Raw genomic sequence first — 19,561 nt, forward strand, 5'->3', positions numbered from 1 at the left:
CTTTTTCCAGTAGTTTACCAACCCCGTCCAAAAGGCACACCGGCCGATAGGCAGAAGGCGAGTCCGGAGAGCGTCCCGGCTTCGGCAGCAAGACCATTCGTGCCTCTTTCCACAAGACGGGGAATTCGCCCCGAGACAGGCATCTGTCAAATAGACGCACTAATCTCGGGGCCAAGACCCCAGCGACGTCCTTCCGCAGGCGAGTCGGGACTCCGTCGGGGCCCGGAGCTTTCCGTGCTCCGATCCTCCCGACAGCCCCGACCAATTCTTCCTCGGTGACTCTCGATTCCGGGCTCCAACTCCCCGCGGGTCCCGTGGCTCTTCTTCCGACGGTTGAGGTTCCTGCTCCTCCTCATTGGTGAACCTACTATTCTCCTCGTCCGTCGCTCCCAGGAACAGGGTGCCGACAACCTCCTCTAGGAACCGAGGATCCATACTCTCCGTTGTGGGCGGCGCCCATAGACGAAGTTTATTCAGTACCATCTTATAAGGGCGCCCACAGGGGTCGGCGTCGAGGCTGGTCAGAAGCTCGCCCCACGCCCGTCTCTTCGCCTCGTTGACTGCTCGCTGCAGGGGCCTCCGCGCTTCGCGGTAGGCCTCACAGTCGAGCCACCGCGGCTTCGTTCTCTCGCCGCCTACGGCGGGATCTGGTGTAACGGCGCCAAGCACGGATGCACGCCTCGCGGAGACGAGCGATCCCCTCGGACCACTAGTACACCGCGCCGGCACGGCGCGGGGTCTCGGACCGCGGCATACACGAGTCGCAGATAGCATGCAAGTCGCGCCTCAGCCGGGTCGCTCCCGCCTCCGCGTCCTCGTCGGTCGGAGAACCTCCCGACCAGGCGACGGTTATAGCGGCAGCCACCATGAAGTCCTCGTCGCGGTGGGTCACCGCCCACCGCGGGAATCTTCTTCTCCTTCCCGGTGGGACAGTCAGATACCTGGGCATGACTCTGGACAGGAGATTAACATGGAAACAACACATCATAGACAACTCGAAGCAACTCAGGGACAAACTCAAAAAATTTTATTGGCTCATTGGCCGTCGCTCCAACCTAAGCACGCAGAACAAAATTACGCTCTATGAGACCGTAATAAAACCTGTCTGGATCTACGGAATCTAACTATGGGGAACAGCAAGTAATTCCAACATTGAAATACTTCAACGCTTCCAATCGAAAACTCTAAGATCCCTAATAGACGCACCCTGGTATGTTACCAACGAAACAATCCACCGCGAGCTCAAGATACCTACAGTCAAAGATGAAATATACAAATCCAGAAGCAGATACAACGCAAGAATCAACAACCACCACAACCCATTAGTCACCCAACTACTTGACACCACGGACCAGATCCGCGGACTAAAAAGAAAATACCCTTTAGATTAAATTCTTAGATTCTACTAGAACCAACAATATAAACTATTATAAACCATGTCATTGTATCACGCCAAATGAAGTTACTGAAAATTCTCAACGAGAATTGATTGTAAATATTTTAATAAATAAAAAAAAAGAAGTTGGATAAGATATATCTCTATATAAATAACAGTATAATTTTATTTAAGACTATAATTGAAATTAAACGAAAGTAAATTTAAACGAAATTTTATGAATGTTCATCATTTTATATACATTTAGTTATAAATTAACCATTATCTAAGATATATCATAACAACTATTACTCTTTTATCAGCGGATATTCTAACCGCACACGGTAAGATAGGTATACACGAAGTGTTGGTAGGTTTAATGTTGAATGATTAAATGCTCTTAATAATTGTCGTAATAATTATGCATTTATTTAGATTTACATTATTCAATTATATCAATTCTTATATTTTTAATATTACCATAATTGTTACATTCTTTATAATATAAACGTCATCTTATAGAAAGTAAGATAATCTCTCTTTCGTCTCTGGTAAAATTTGTGCGGATTTAAATACGGATTTAAAAACGAATTAAATTACGACAACTTTGAACAATATTGATTCAACAGTTTACTTATGTCCGATCTTTTAAAAAGATCCGGTCAAATGACCGGCTTCAATGTTTAATCTAAAGTTTCACATTCATTCTTATCTTTTTGTTCATCTGACGTTATGAAAATTCTTATATTATCTGACCAATTAATTTCTTAACTTGTGTTAATATTAGAATGTTTGCAAAAGTTAGATGAACGAAATAAATAACAATGAATGTACAATTTTAAATTAATATTTTGAAATGATCATTTGCACGGGTCTGCTAGGGTTAGTGTTAATTTACTTTTAACCATGGACAGGATATTTTACGATACGATATTATTGATACGATAATACGACTGAATCATTTCGCGATTATGATACAATATCGTTCGCAGTCATACTACGTCATGGACGATATATCTTGTGCATTTGTTTATTATAACAAAAGTTGTAATTATAAAGAAACACACTCATGGCACATCTCAACGATGGTGTAGTACGAATATTGTGTCGGGAGATAACATCTCCCGCAACAATATACAAACGGTATTATGTCGCGAATAAACAGTTCGTGTCATCGTGCGAATGGTATCGTGCCGCTACATATGTAGTCCATGGTTACGAACAGAGATGAAATTGGAGTTCAAGTGAAATTAACGAGCAAAAGGATCTATGAAATTAAAGATCTAACCTGCTTTGTCGTAATTTAGTATATACAAGAACCTGCGCATTTTCGTTTTGCAATTCTGTTTCTCGGAATGTTTGCCTAGGCTTTCTTTAATTTGAACGTCGCAGCTTCTCTGCGACTGAATTGCTAGCCGTTCAATTGAGTTCTTGTTGTCTTAACTATACTCATGCATCGTCTAGGATTGGTATATTAACAAATAATTCATTTTCCTCTTATTCTTATTTTATCTCTCCCTCGTCCGCCTCTTGCCATTGTTAGTAGCGGTAGTAGTTGCATAGATGTTGTTGTTCTTGCTCTTGCCCTTCTTTTCTGGTCAGCTGTTTTTAATAGCGTGCTGTCTTTCTTGTACATCTTCTCTTTCTCGTTTATTTTGTAATAAAATTGTTGGTTGTGCCGATACAGCATGCTTTTTCATCTGTTCGTATTATTTGTATGATTTTGTTTGATGATTTCGAGTAAATAATGATCGACACGGACATCCATGCTTCTCAAAGTGACGCTGGTATAATATTTTAGGAAGAGAATACCTGTTAAAAGAATAGTTCATCTCGTATAGTACTTTATTTGGCATTTACTTACATTTGAGATAAAAAAATCACAATGTATGTACATTTTAGATAAACATCGAAGGTATCAGTTATTGAAAAAAAAACTGAGCTGTACGTGGAACAGAACCGGACTTGCCGCCTCGCTCAGCAGTTTGGGGTGCACAGGGACGTAAAATCATTGATTTAAAATGAAAACTTGGGAGTTTCATTTTTCAGCGATCGTCCCCTCATTGTGTCGTCTTTCGTTTACGAAAAAAACTTACAAGACTTAACCGATTTTAACAAATTATATCGTGTTGCGTGTCATTCTAATTACAAAAATATGATGGACATATTGATGAAAGTATCATAAAAATTGTTGCCTCGTCGATATTCGGTCTCGGATCGAGTAATACTATTTGCCACTATTTCTATAGCCAGTAATATATGTTTAATAAAAAAAAACTACATAATTGTGTTATTGCAAATTCTAGAATATCATCAAAATGCTAAAATGTTCCTACTGTGAATATATTTTAATTGAAGAACTGGCTAAACTTCGTCTGTAGACACAACTCTTTCTCAAATGTTATTGCGTTTTTTGATGTTTTGATATTTTGTAATTGTACGAACATCGAAATCCAAGTGTTGCGATAATGGAGATACATAAACTATTCCAAATGTCGAAACTGAAGTGGTAGACGTGTCGAACATAGAAAGGGACAATGCGAGTGAAAGACAAGGAGGGACTGAGAATCAACAAATATGGGCGACCTGTGATAAGCTGAGTAGTTCAACTCAAAATTTAAATTTTCTTCGTCTTGATTTGTGATAAAACTTTTATCAACAGGTTAATTACAGTCTTATAGTTAAAATAAAACCAAACACTACATAGTTCGGAGCATATTTGCTAACACATTTTAATCGGAACGATCTCACAACATTGATCGTAAAGCGACATTCCGCTATTCTGAACACAATATGTGTTTGAATAAATAATTAAATTAACCGTTTAAATGGTTATTACGTAAAAATACGCACAGTAGACTAAAAGTACCAAACTTCAAAAAAGCAAAGCTTTTAAACCATTGGTTCCTTATATTAGAAACATTCATATGTTGTCTCCGTTCTCTGTTCACATGAGTGCTATCAGAAAATGTCAAAAAGGTCAGACAGGATGGAGGTCAGATATGAAATTTAACCGAAGAAATACTAGCCGCTAATGTGTTAATATAAAACATTAACAGATACAAAACACACGTACGCACAGTACGAATACATTGTACTTACCAACTTTTCAAATTCATTCTTTATAACTAGGATTGTCTTCTTTCGGAAAGTGATACAGATGATATACTCGGTGTCGACTGTTGTTACATTCGATATAGACGTAAATATTTTCTCACCAAACCAATCCCTGCAAGTTTATCATATAAATTCCTGACGTTAACTGCAGAAGGAAACGCAGGTATCTGGGAATAAGACGTTGCAAAAATAAAAGAAGTCGGAGTAAGATATAAAAATAAATAACACTAAATCCATAAGAAATTATAAAAGTACATAGAAGTTTAAGGAAGTTAAATATAAATGCGACGTTTAAGGCAAACATTATGTTCGGTTATCCGCGGTAGTCGACAGACGAGTAAATCTGCGTAAAATTTATTTTTGCCAAGATTCGTTAGAAGTTCCGAGATAAGGATAGGGGTACCACGCGGATTAGAATGTTTGCAAATTCATTGGATGAGAAAGAATTGATGGAAGAAGAAGGTGAACGCTCACGTCTATTGGTTACCCGAAAATTGCAATTGACCAATTCAATTCGCCTTCAAAACACGTAAAGTCAGGGAAAATTGCAGGTGACAATATTTTTACACAAAAAGTCGCTATTTTATATTAAATAATTTTTTTAATTCCATGTTCTTGAAATCTTAATAATAAAATGTGTTTTATTGCATTATCTGCCAGAAGACAAACGCTACCCCACCATCCTATACCATTCCCATAGTACAGAAACGCTACTAATTGTGAGATTATAACCAATCCACTTGGATTGTTGATTCCTCTCTAAATTATGTTGTCGTTTGTCTGTTGCTTTTCCTTGACAACGAGCGAACATGCCGTGTGACCGAACACAGAGCCGTTTGAGAAACGCTTTCTTTCATCTTCGCTAGTAAACAGTTTACAAATTTATTAAAACAGTTAGCAAATTTGTTACAGTTGCTAGATGATGTCTTTAATCAACTTCGGAAAGGGGAATGTTACGAATTCAATATTTATTCTTTTTATATAAATCCATCGATTATTTTGCCCAGGATAGTTTAATCAAATCTTTTGCGTTTTATAAAGGACTGGAGGTTGTAAAGATTTTTGTATTGTATACATATTATTGTATTCTATATATCATTCTACGACGTCTGAATCTTCTACATCGAACAGCGATACATGAATCAATCAGAATTAAACATTTTGCATTTTATTAAGATGATTCCTCGTTGCCGTTTGAAAAAATGTTTGGCTTCTTCATGGGAATAAATACTCAATAAACGATGAATTTTTCACAAGACTTATAAAAACTAATTTTACACAGATTCAGTCTTTCGTCTACCGCAAACGACGAAATACAGATGTAGCACAAATAGATACATCATGGCCTGAGTTATCTCTCTTAGTTAAAATTTTTTCAGCTAAAATATCTGTACCTAATTTCAATTGTCATTCGTTTTTATTTAGTTAACTACATTAAATTATGCGTTTATTAATTTGCTTTTTAGTTTTGTAGATACGTCTTCACGGATGTGTGTCTTGATTTTTGTAGGTTATCTCAAGCTTCTATGCCATGGATTTGCAGAAAAGGTTAGGTCAGTCGATATTGGCACCTATACAACAATGATTCATATCATGGGCATCAGCTGTATTTTCATTTTTCGATAGAAGGCCATGTCATTCGTAAAAGATTTTAAATGTTGGTAATTACAAGGTGTTCGTATTCTGCATACGTGTATTTTGTGTTTGTCATTGTCCTACATTAGCAAATTAACATGTTAACGTCCGGTATTTCTTCGGTACTCATATGAATGGAAAATAAGGACAACATATAGAAGTTTTCAACTTAGGAATCCATCGGTTCAAAAGTTTCACGTATTTCAATTTTGGTATTTTTAGCCTAGTGTATGGTTTATTTTAATATGGCAATCGCCCATGTGGCACATTTTATTATTTATTGAAACGCATATTGTGTTCGAAATATCTTTTTGTTGCATACAAAACACTTGTGTTACAACGCAACAATACGTTTTTAAAACTTTCCAGTCTTTAAAAACAGTTATAGGAAACGACAACTATTTATGGACAAGACAACCTAACGACAAGGAATTTTTTGGAATTAGCATACCTTTTCCTCTTCTTAAACTCTGCGTGCTTGTTATTTTATTACCTGCAAATCATTAATTGGACACTCGAATATCTTCGTCACCTCAGGGCCTGTCCCTATCTGATATGAACGGAACGTAGGAGTTGGTCTTTCTCCTTCTTAGAGACATACATTCACCAATTCATTCACATGTATTTATCAATCCTGTTGAACCAGGAATGAGCCAGTGGAAAATCAACAAAGTCGAGGTACATCCGCGAGGTGTCATCCTATCACATAATGGGAAGCGCAGGATCTGACCCGAAAATCGATGCGAAGAGTGAAAAGAATTGGTACCACGCATTCCAAGTAGATCGACATTCATTGTATAGTATCGTGGACAAAAGTCCTATGATATCGGCCGAACCGTAAACAATGTCGCGAGAGCCGCGCCATCGTCGGGTACATCAATGTGTCGTCGGTCCTTTCAAGTGGATAGTTTCGTGGAAAGGGCCTGCGTGACCCTGGCCACGGGCGTTTCGGGACACGTGTCCGATAGGACGGGAAAAGACAAAGAGATGCTAAAGACAGTGTTGGTTGAGACGCCGGCGAGAACGAATGCAAAAGGCGTACAAGGTGAGTTGAGAAGCGAGAGCGTGCGAGTGCAGAAGCCAAAGACTAGAGTTGTAGAGTTGTAGAGTTGCTAGCGTTGTAGAGAGATCGAGTTGTTGCGTTATAGAGTTGCGAGAGTGATTTGAGTGAAATAAGACTTTTGTGTTTTAGTTCAAGTTGAACATTTATCGTTCTCTGTCCAATTAATCTCTGTTATTTTTATTTATCTTAAATAAATAGTATTAGGAGAATTTTACAAATCTAAATTATCCTAATGCTATCCTTTTTCGCGATACTACAATTGTATCGACAATTAATGATCAAAATGAGTCGAGCTTTTGAAATTTGGAACAGTTCATTGAGACATTTATAAATTCACAAGCATAATTTGAAAATAAACTGATTTTAATATAAAAATTTTTTATTTGTTTAAACTTCATGTTTAACTGTCACCAGTTATTTATGATCAATCTGAGTCATTAGCATTGACTCTACATGTTCTTATAACGAACAATGTAAAAAATAGAATTATTACGTTGCTATTAAATGAGTACATGCTCTTAATAATTGTCATTATGAGTATGCATTCATTTTGATTTCCATTATTGAATTTCATCAATTCTAATATTTTTAATATTGCTGTAACTGTTACATTCTTTATAATAAAAAACGTGTCCTTATAAAAAGTAAATTGATGTATAATTTCTGGCGCCAATTTTAAATAGTTTAGAATTAAAAGATCGATTAGTTTCGAGTTGTACATGATAGTGAAACTCTTCAAGAATAGGAAAATCCTCTGTCAGTTTCTATGTTACTTCTGAAAGTTGTAAAAATTAAAATCTACGATTACTCTCTTTTACTTGTTAAATAGCTTTTTACAGAAACTAATAAACGTTTTGGGATTAAATTTCGAATATTTTTCAGAGTTACAAAAGCTACATTTTCCTTGATTTTCAACATCGCATTCTCAATTTTACACAAATAATTGACAATTGAAAATTAATTTTATTTGAAAATTATTATTTTAATTGAATATTAATATTTTAATTGAAAATTAATTTTATAATTTTTATTCGACTAAAGTACGTCAACTAAAATGAGTTTCCACGATTCAATAACGTTTGATATTTTGGGAAGCATCATGGGATATAAGAAATTCGATACTTGTTTACAGCGCTTGCAACAATCTGGTAGCCGGTAGCTAGCGACACTGGCTCACTTGACTTCTTAAGAACTGACGAATTTATAACATTTTATAACAATGAATTGCCTCGTGTGCAAGGTCGTTGAATTCGTTTTAACGAGCACCATCGTACGTACCAAGGAAAATCGCCATGCGACGATGAATAAATTTTCATACTAATACAATTGTCATGCCAAGTGTCAAGTTTAGATAATGTTAATTCTAGATGGTATACGGAAAAATATTAAAATTATTGTATCATTCTACTGATGTAGTATCGTTTGAATGGGAATATTCTCTTTCTTCTCTAAAAACAAATATGTGTAGTGAACAATTCATTTCTCCTTCTTTGGCAGTTTACAAATAGTTTCATTATTACGCAATTTTATAATTCTTATATTTGTCTATATCGGATAAAGAAGTACATAAGAACTTTTCCGTAGAACCGCATAATTAAATAGATTCTGATAGCGTGGAACTCAATGGATTTTTGTCTATGCCAGTGTGCAACGAAACAGGCAGATCCCTAATTTTATAGGTTCTTGTATATACTAACATTAAGTAATATCAGCATTTGGCCGCATGGTGCAGCACCAGTCAAAGAAGAATTAGGTCTATAAGCATGAATACTCTCTTTTGTCTCTGGTATAAATAATTTGTGCGGATTTAAAAACGGTTTGGAAACGAACTAAATTGCGACAATTTTAAACAATATTGATTCATAAGTTTACTTGCGTTCGGTTTTATTTTTTTTTAAAAGGATTTTATATTTGTAGTAAGCTTGTTAAACTACGTATTTTAATACTAACCTTACCAGACCCGGTGAAATGGCCGGCTTCAAGGTTTAATCTAAAGTTGCTTATTTATTGTTATTTCATTTGTTCATCTGGCTTTATATAAATTTTTATATTATCTGATTAACTAATTTCTCAATTTGTGTTCATATAAGAATGTTGGTGAACAAAAGTTAGATGAACGAAATAAATAACAATGAATGTACAATTTTAAATTAAAATTTGAAAACGGTCATTTGACCGGCCCGGTAATGTTAATTTACTTTTAGTCATGGACAAGATATTTTACGATGCAATATTGTTGATACGATAATACGGCTAAGTCATTTCGTGATTATAATACAATATCGTTCACAATCATACTACGTTACATCATCTTGTGCGTTTGTTTATTAAAACAAAAATTGTAATTACAGAAAAACAGACTCACGGGGCATCTCAACGGTGGTGCAGTACGAATATTGTGTCGATAGATAACATCATCCGTAACAATGTACAAACGGTATTTTGTCGCGAATAACTTGTCTATATCATAGTGCGAATGGTATTGTGTCGTAACGTATCTCGTCAATGGTTACGAAGCGGATAATGATTTATTTGACACACTGCATATACTGAATTAGAAAAACTTTTTAATTTGAGGATTCTTAAAAGTAAATGTATGGTCTACTGGAAGGTAAATGTTCTTAAATATGTTTAAGTATAATTGTTCGCAATGTCGTTAATTAATATTTTAAATAATGTTAAATACAAAGAAATAGATACAGAAAGTGTGATTTGTGTGACGTGAAATTTGTTTTCAGGTGTTCTTAAATATACCAATGTTTCGTTTTGAACTTTCTTTCAATTTTTTCTATAATATACTAAATAATTACTTTTTACCATTTCAACCATCCGTTTCAATATGTAATTTTTTTCTATATACATATTTTTTTCTTTTTTGAAAATTTTATTTGGAATTACCTAAAGTTTAATGAGTTTGAGAACGCTATAACAAGGTTTCCATTCCTATCGTGGTTTGAGTATCGATTTCTTTATAACTATAGAAGTGACAGGTGATGTTATTGGTGCATAATGTAAATTACATTTTCTTTTTTACGCCATCCATAGGAATAAATTTAATAATAATATTATGAAACTGATTTAAGAAGATAAAGCAACAGGATAAGAAACCATTTCGAAAAAATCAACAATGTCGAGCAGTATGTTGTTAAGCCTCTCGGAAACTTTAAATACATCTGAAGCTGCACTTCGTCTCCTTATCTCCATTTTTCTTGGTAATTAATGTCTTCAGAAGGACATTGCTTCCTTTTTTACGATTTTCATTTACAGTATTTAACATCAATAAATTGGCGGATATAAAATACATGTATACATTAACCTATAGCCTGATCTCATTTTTACTTGTTACATCAGTGATTGCATAATCAAATTGTACTTCGATTTACTTGTTATGTATTATGATTTGTTATGTATTTCTAGAAATACATTTCTAGATCTCAATTTGTCATTTTAGAATTGGAAATAATATTTCCATAGATTCGCAGTGTTTTGAGGTTGAAGGTTATGTATCCTACATTTTTGTCGCACATGCCTGCGTGATATGTACTTTTATTTCTTCGTAAATTGGTCAAGATAATCCTAATAGTAACTATTCCAATAGGAAACAATATCTTTTATTATTTAGATTGTTTAATTTTGAATCCTAGACTAAACTTTATACGGAAATAATTGTATGTTACATTATAATATCTGTAATTTAGTCAGTTAGGATTTATTATTGACTTTGACTATAAAGAAACATACAAGTTGTTTATCTGAAGTGTATACTGACTGGTTATATTAAAATTTATATTTGAACATATGTGTTATTATATGTGTGTTTTAGTGATTGTAAGAATAAAAATAATTAATATTTACTTTAGTAGTAACTCCATTTCTCGTCCTAATCTGTCATATTTCTCTATTCCTTGTTTTATTTTATGCAAATTATTTTACGACGGAAATTGCAACATCATTGCAATATATATAATATCCTAGCTTAATGAAAGAATTTATTTACATTTATTTACATTTATTTACAGTTATGAATTATTTTCTTTGTTTTTTAATTGTGCAATTATTGTGGATAAAAATATTGTTAATAATAACTATATGATAGATAATAATAGCGTCCCAATTATCCGTATTGTATTTAAATTTCGTATCATCGATTACTTTTCACTTTGTTATCGTTTCTTAAAACTATATATGTTATGATTATAACCATATAAAAAATTTTCACGTACTGGTATATTATTTTTAGATTAATTAATCGAATTATCATACTAACATTGTCATAGAGTTCATTATTTGTAATATGACTAATTTCGAAGTTGATGAAAACGAATTACAAGTATCAATAATTGCAACTAGATATGAATTTAATTTATAAAATATACGTGAAATGAAACATTTGTAAAAATATTTCGATGAAACTCGAGAATAATACAATTATAACTGAACTTTCAGGATTACCCATCGCCCTTCTTCACAGATATACTTTGTACGGAAAATGTCCAGTTTTTCAACATATATTTTTTGCAACCTGTGGCGTTTTGATTTGCTTATGGAATTATGGTAATTATTTTTCTTCAAAAAATGATATTTAAATAAAGAAGAATATTCGAGAAAAGATTATTATTGAATTTTATTTGAATTTTTTAAATACTTTTGCATGTTTTGTCTTATATCTTTTATTCTATTTCAATTATGTATGTTTATTTCCTCGAGGAAATGAATTGAAATTTTAGAGTGTGTAATATATTTGTTACTTTAAGTATTCAATTCAATATTCAATAGTAATTAAATCGAAAAGCACATCGAAAATTATTTAAAGGTATTGATCGACATACTAAAATAATTTTTCTTTTACTTATTGGAAAGATTTTATAAATTGATTGATTAATTGATAACAGTAGATGTAATTTTCATTCAAAAATATTTTGGATCAGTTATTTAAGGAACTGGTTGATCATAAGTATTTTGTACTTACAGGGCTCAATATACTTCACTCAGCAGCAGCGATGTATGTTACATATCGCGTCTTAAAACGCTTTGGTGGTTCGTCTTTATCTGTTGTCATTATTTTTGTCTTCAATATGGCTTATCTCCTATGTGGTATGAAGAATTTATAGTACACTATTATTTATACTTATTTAACAGTTCGTGCGATTTTTTAAAAATATGCAAATTAATAAACAAACAACTTCCCAATTTTCGGCAAAAAACATAGGCATAAAAGATATTTGATTTGTTCTATATAATTAGCTTCATTTTACTAAGAAAATGTTACCAACGTTTACAAATTATCCAGAAATCGTGCGAATTATTATAAATTATAGTAAAAGTATCGTTACTTTTAATTGCGTGCAATTTAAAAAAAATTATGTATGAATTTTTGCACAACATGTATTATTTTTCTTAAATAACGATGATAAATAATTTAATACGTTCGATGCAATATCGATTACTGCTAATCGAGCAAAAGTTTCTCCGTTCACGTGACGGCGGTCATCGGTTATATAATGAATATATAACAAATGTACAACTGTTAATATAGATCATATATTATAATTATATATATACAATATTATATATTATATAAAATTATATATTATATAATATTATATATAATAATACATGTAACAATAAATATATTATATATATTAATAATATATATATATTTCATTGTTTATTTTAATTTAAAATAATACGATTTTCTTGAAATATAGTTGATTGATTGATTCCACGTAGTGAATGTATTAATAATATAAATAATTGATAAAGCAAATAATTTCACGTTTGTTCAATAGTTGTGTTACTTGGAACTAATACAATTTAATAGATCATAAAACTTAACGTGAGCAGATAATTATAACTTCGTGGTACATGTTACCGTTTCACTTGAAATGATATATATAGGGTGTCCTGTGATATATTAGATTTAAAGATCGGTTTAGTACATGAAAAAAATGAAAAGAATTCATATAAACATCTGGTAATGTTCTTTTCAATTTATCTTTATTCAAATTACGGCGAGTTTCTTCTTTAACAAACTGTATCTGTTTACTTTCATAACAGACCAAATCTCTTTGCATATGAATGTAGCTCTGCAAATGTTTTGCTATTGATTGTCTTGTTATTTCTAGTTGTCCAGTACTGTGCATAATAAAATTTAAACAAATCCATAACTAAACTTCCATCGCGTTTTAGTCAAATAAGCAAGTTTAGCAATAGAAATATATATATATATATATATACCAGCAATTTATATATTTATAGGTTATATATATATATATATTATATATTTATATATATTATATACTTATATTATAGGTTATATATATATATTTATATTATAGGTTATATATATATATATATTTCTATTGCTAAACCTATAAATATATAAATTGCTGGTTAAAGAATTATATAATTGCCAGACTAAAGTGCCCCAGAAGATCATTTCGAGTTAAATACTTTCTATAACATAAAAACAAGGACGAATAGAATCTTTATTTTTTTCGCGTGCTAAATTCATCTATAAAATGATTTCTGCATATCACAGAATACTCCTGTATCCATATGATAAGTCAAACATATTAAAGATATTATACATTAAAAAATAATATTCGTTTTTATCGTTTATAGGATATTATATGACAAGTACAGATGATTATGATATAAAATGGACTATGCCACAGTGTGTATTAACTCTGCGATTAATTGGTCTTGCGTTCAATTTGCTGGACGGTCAAAAACCCGAGGTACGTACAAAACAACAAATAGCATAATACACGCGATGGAAATGTCTAATTGATGAATAAATAGCCGAGTTAAAAAGTCGAAGTTAAAATTTAAGTTAAATACAACAATTAAGAGGGGTGAATAAGAAACGAAGGAAATTTCCTTTCAGAAGGAAGAAGTTTAACTAATGACATTACCGTTTCAGGAAAAATTGTCTGCATCGCAGAAACAAGTGGCCTTGAAAGAACAACCAACGTTTTTAGAGATTGCAGCATTTGCATATTTTCCAGGATCGTTTCTCGTTGGGCCACAATTTAGCATGAAAAGGTACTTAGACTATGTAAATGGACGATATACGATGATCGATACGAATACTGTAAGTCATATTAAAATACTAATTAAGTAATCGAAAAAATTGTAAGAACTTTTTAATCGATATATAGGATGTCTCAAATCTTTCTCGACAAACAGTGCCAACATGTTCTATGAGTAAAACTGAGAGAAAAATATTACACAATCTCATAAATAATTCAATAACAGAATTACAATAAAAGGCTGATTTATCGTTCGACTATATATATATATATCGAATTATTATTAATTATTCGATATATATATATCGAATTATATATATACGAATTATAATTGATATATATATATATATATATTGAGAAGGAAACGAATACACGTCACAAACTAATATAAGGAATTTCTAATGCATTCACTGAAATAAATTATAATTGATAAAAAAATGTGATAAATCTCATTTTTCACTGATGTTAATTTTACATTTATGAAAATAGGTAACATTTTGAAATAAGACTAAAGTAAATGTTGTCAATCTATTTTTATATTGTGTTAAAGAAAAGATTAATCCATTATTATTACATACTTTGTATTATGTTAATAAGATATTTTATATAAAACATGTTTACGTTTATGTAATATATTTTCTTACTTTAACTTTTGTAACATGGTGGCACACTTTCATCTATTGCCTAAAACTTATGCAATATAATATAAAGAAAAAATAATTTATTTTTTGTATTTTTAGTTTTCTATGAAAGAAGAAATGGAACTTCATGATTGTATCATTCCTGGTATTTCTCGAATGTTTGTTGGACTTATATACTTGATATTCTATCAATTAGGGACTACATACATTCCCAATCAATATCTATTGAGTGCAGAATTCCGAGAACAGACATTCTTGAAACGTCTTTTTACGATTGGCTTTTGGGGTCATTTCAATCTGTATAAATATATTTCTTGTTGGTTATTAGCTGAAGGGGTAAGGAAACATGTATATATATGTTTATAATATATATTTTTTCAGGTTTAAGCATTTAAAAAGATTATTGAGATAAATATAGATTAATAATCTATTGATCAACAAAATAATTTATAATTAAACAATGTTAACAATTACATATTATCGTTTGCTTTGAATTATAAAACATAATTTTCATTTCAGGTTTGTACAACTTTTGGTCTAACTTATAATGGAAAGGATGAGAAAGGTCATCCTCTGTGGAATGGTTGTGAAAATGTTAAATTGTTAAAATTCGAAACAGCAACTCAGTTTAACGATTATATTTTATCATTTAATATAAACACTAATAATTGGTGTGCGGAATATATTTACAAGAGATTGAAATTTCTGGGATCGAAAATATATAGTCAGTTTTTCACCCTGGTTTTTCTCGCAGTTTGGCATGGGCTTCATTCAGGATACTATATATGCTTCTTCCTCGAGTTTATTATCATGTATGCTGAAAAAGATGTAAGTCTGATATTAGTTTTATATTAAATATTCCTATATGCAATGATTAAGCAATTGGTTATTTACCTGGATGACGATCAGGTAAACGATTGTTTAATGGCTTACTTAAAAATTTTATAATTTATAAATTTAGTATTATATTCTTCTTGCTATTATATACTATATAATATATATAATATCATGTTTATTTTTAGTAGAAATGTATATTGATATTAATGTCATATTTCCTCAAAATGTAATTTATTGAATTGTAACTTATAAAATTGGCCAGATAAATTAAATATATTAAGTAAGCCATTATTCAATTAATTAAATTATTATTAAAATAGTTAATGAACTAATTATTTGTCAATTTAATATCATTGCACTGAGTAAAATCTTGTATTAATTTTTGTAGTTATCTCAAATATTGAAGAGACAACAGAAATTACAAAGCTTATTAAACAGTCGTCCAGAACTTCAAATTCTCACATGGATTCTTATGCACATGTATACATTTATTTTTATGGGTTATTGTCTTGTTTGTTTTACATTTTTGTCATACCCTCGTTATCATCAGGTTTACTTTTCTATTTATTATTGTGGTCATATAATATATCTCTCTTATCCAGTGATTTCACTACTTGTTAAAATATTTTTTCTCAAAAAACGGTCTAAAAAGATTGAACAGTAATGTAAATGTAAAAAAGTTTCTGAATAAGTTTTACCTTTTTATTATATACTAAATATAAGAAAAGTGGTTGAAATGAAATGATGAAGAGTACATTGTCTTCAAATACTGGGATCGCACATAATTTGTTGAAGTACAAGAAATATTTATAAACTATCTTTGAAAAGTGCCAATTAAGATAATAAAATATACAATACATTTTTTATAAATAGTAGAAGGTTGTAATTTCCATATAAATAGAAGAAAATTTATGTTTAAACGTCCCAGAAATAACCTATTTATACTTTTGGAAATCTTTTTTTTAAGAAGAAAAAGAAACGGAAAATTTCACTAATCTTTAATCTTTTATTAAGCAAGAACTTAGTAAATTTGCAATGTAGGAGTATGGTTTTTTAATCATACTTAATGGTTATATCTTGACATATTCATTTTAGGTATTTAAGGAAACATTTTATTTTTGGAAAATATTTGTAATTTCATATTGTGATTAGTAGATATAAACAGATACTTAATACTACTTAAGGATTTATTTTGTGTGATATTGTACACTAAATATAAATTAACCTTCCTTGATTAATAGGTGGAATTAACTTTTGAGCATGTACAAAATATTTTTTGTATAAACTTTAATACGTACAAAATATTTAAGAGAGCTATTACAAATATCTTTATTTTTATTGATGCGTTTTTAGAAAATTATTTCTTTTTACAAAAAGAACTGTGCTTAGCATCACTTTAGACATAATTTAAGTAGTAAACACTATGCTAAAGTTTCTGTTCTTTTAAAAATATGATGCATTTAAAAATTGAAATATGGAAAGGTATGATGTATGATTGATGATAATAAAAGTATGGTTATACAAATAAATTAAATTATTGTTTGTAGTAGTTTAAAAATTAAAATTTGTGAAATCAATTTTTGATTTTCGGTTAAATTATAATCGGAATCGTAAATGTTACCGATTCCGCATGATTAAATTATTTAATATGTATCATCATTGTAACCTTATATTGTTAAATATATTTGTATTTATAACCTTTTGAGTGCCAAAGATTATCGAAAAAATGTATGTATAAGAAAAATTGTGCGATCGCGCTCAAGTGATTTATGGTTGTTTAAGTATTATAATCAGGTACTTACATACTATCCAAATTGAAACAGGAAGAATCATCGCATTATGTAGCACTTAAGACATTCCATGCCAATCAATTTTCGGTAAAAATTGAATTTTTTATTAAAATCATTGTCCCCATAGTGCATGTAAAACAAGTTTATAAGTGTTAAGATAAAAAAGTAAGTATGTATACTATTTGTAGTACATATGGCTTGAATGGAAAAGTTACGTGAAAATAGTGTGGCATGGAAACCGTCAAGCGTTTAAAAATATTTACAAATTGATCAATTTAAAGTTAAATTATTTCTTTATCTTAAAGATATTATTTATCTTATCGTAATGATATTTTAAAATAAATTGTTTGCATAAATATTGAGTTAAAATTTAAGTTTAATTATAAGTATATTAAGTTTAATTATAAGATTCTAGGAAAGAGTGCATATTAAGTTGGGTACTAAGTTCGTTTATTTATAAATGCAAGACTCGTAGTAATTATTGAAATTTTCGGGTATAAGCTATGCTCCAAAATATTCTGACATATATTTCATCAGGATAGCAGTTAGTTATTATTACAAAGAAAAAAAGGCTACTCGATTTCTGTCCCATTTGGGTTCAGTGGACTTCTTGCTACAATGACGATGCTATCTAAACGAAACGTCGGAATAATTCTTCCAAAAGCTTATTTAATACGTTCTTTGAAAAATGTTCGATTGTTTCGAAAAATGTCTATCTCATGATTTCATTGGTTATGATAATTAAACATATCAAGTTAAGTTCTCCAAGGATGTATATGATTGTACATAATTTAGTAAGTACTTCTGTATGTAATATGTATTTTGTAATAGGTAAAGCTTTTCTGATAATGAATGAGTGCACAGCATTATTTTTGATATTTAATATTGCTTTATTTCTGGAAAGAACAATGTAGGTTTTTAAAAAATAAACAAAAATAAAAATTTGTCATCTATGGTAAAGATGTAGGTAGTAAATTTACAAATAATGTGTATTTGAGCAAGTAAAGGGAAGTAAATAAAGCTTAATGTTAATCAAATACTTATAATGGTTAAAAATGATATAAGATATAAAATTTTAAATATTTAACACAAATCATGGTAGTTTCTTGTATTTAAAGAAATTGAAGATCTGTGATTGAAATAATTAATTGGAAGGTAACAAATTATTTTGGACAGTGTTGATAAAGGAAAAAATACTAATCTAAACTGCAGTAAAAGAATGTATTTTTGATAAAATTGAGAAAGTGACTTTATTATAATGTTTTATCAGAAAAGCAGACAATTACTACTGATAAATATTGTTTATAAGTTAATCATAGACAATGAAAAGAGAAAATTAGCTACCATTATTTTTCGCTAGAATAATGTTACCAATGCAATTTGGTTGGAAATTATTATGTTTTGAATATGTATTTACATAGAATTCTGAGAAAATATGTCCATATCGTTTTATAATAGGAAGGAAAGTTTTACAGTAATAAAGTAAAGAAATGTCTTTTATTAGACATATTTGTCTTGCAAGAAAAGGAATGAATTTACTACTCAATCTAATGTATGGCAAAGGAAATGTATAAATAGATAAGTAAATACTTTTACCCAAAGAAGATAGGATAAAATATTTAGACAATTTTTTTGGAAGTTATAATAATTCAAAAGAATCTTCCTGAATCTGTGAAATACTTTTATAGATTGCTTAAACAAGTAAGACTAATTTTTACAGTAAAAGTTGTAATACTGACTACAGGTTTACAATTTTTTATAGATATACAAGCGAACATATTGAATATTTTTTCATTGCTATTATATTTTAAACAGTCGTTATTTATAAAAATATCCTTTATTAATGAAGTAATTTTTAAATATACTTGTATATCAAAATTATAAACTTGGAATTGTAAACCATATCATTGTTTGTTATCCTTTTGTATTCTGTTCCAAATAAATTTGCATTAAATTAAATTTTTGTACCTTCTTTAGTTTCTGATCTACTTTTATTGAATTTTGTATATTAATCGAGAAAGAAAATTTATATTACAGTAGCTTTAAAGGGGAAATAAATGTAAAACTAA

At 30.5% G+C, this 19,561-nt stretch overlaps 1 protein-coding gene and 1 long non-coding RNA gene across 5 annotated transcripts; one reads left to right on the plus strand and one right to left on the minus strand.

The window, feature by feature from the left end:
- Positions 1-1,779: 1,779 nt before the first annotated feature.
- Positions 1,780-4,973, minus strand: LOC126926361 (uncharacterized). The gene is made up of 2 exons (XR_007714506.1): positions 4,478-4,973; positions 1,780-3,187 (listed from the first exon to the last, which is right to left on the minus strand). It is a non-coding gene; the product is annotated as an uncharacterized LOC126926361 (long non-coding RNA).
- A 3,959-nt stretch (positions 4,974-8,932) lies between these two features.
- Positions 8,933-19,451, plus strand: LOC126926347 (lysophospholipid acyltransferase 5). 4 transcript variants are annotated; one of them, XM_050742656.1, is made up of 11 exons: positions 8,933-9,106; positions 9,542-9,801; positions 9,929-10,201; positions 10,277-10,402; positions 11,637-11,744; positions 12,162-12,284; positions 13,815-13,930; positions 14,116-14,286; positions 14,965-15,201; positions 15,385-15,693; positions 16,091-19,451. In XM_050742656.1, the coding sequence occupies exons 4-11, from the start codon at positions 10,318-10,320 to the stop codon at positions 16,364-16,366; spliced, it is 1,425 nt and encodes a 474-aa protein (XP_050598613.1). In that variant the 5' UTR covers positions 8,933-9,106; positions 9,542-9,801; positions 9,929-10,201; positions 10,277-10,317; the 3' UTR covers positions 16,367-19,451. The 4 variants fall into 4 exon arrangements, with proteins under 4 accessions (XP_050598613.1, XP_050598614.1, XP_050598612.1 ...); XM_050742657.1 differs by having other exon boundaries at positions 9,929-10,180; XM_050742655.1 differs by lacking the exon at positions 9,929-10,201 and having other exon boundaries at positions 10,236-10,402.
- The last annotated feature ends 110 nt before the right edge of the window (positions 19,452-19,561 follow it).

The sequence above is a fragment of the Bombus affinis genome, chromosome 17, assembly GCF_024516045.1.
Source record: "Bombus affinis isolate iyBomAffi1 chromosome 17, iyBomAffi1.2, whole genome shotgun sequence".
In the NCBI taxonomy this organism is placed as follows: Eukaryota; Metazoa; Arthropoda; class Insecta; order Hymenoptera; family Apidae; genus Bombus; species Bombus affinis.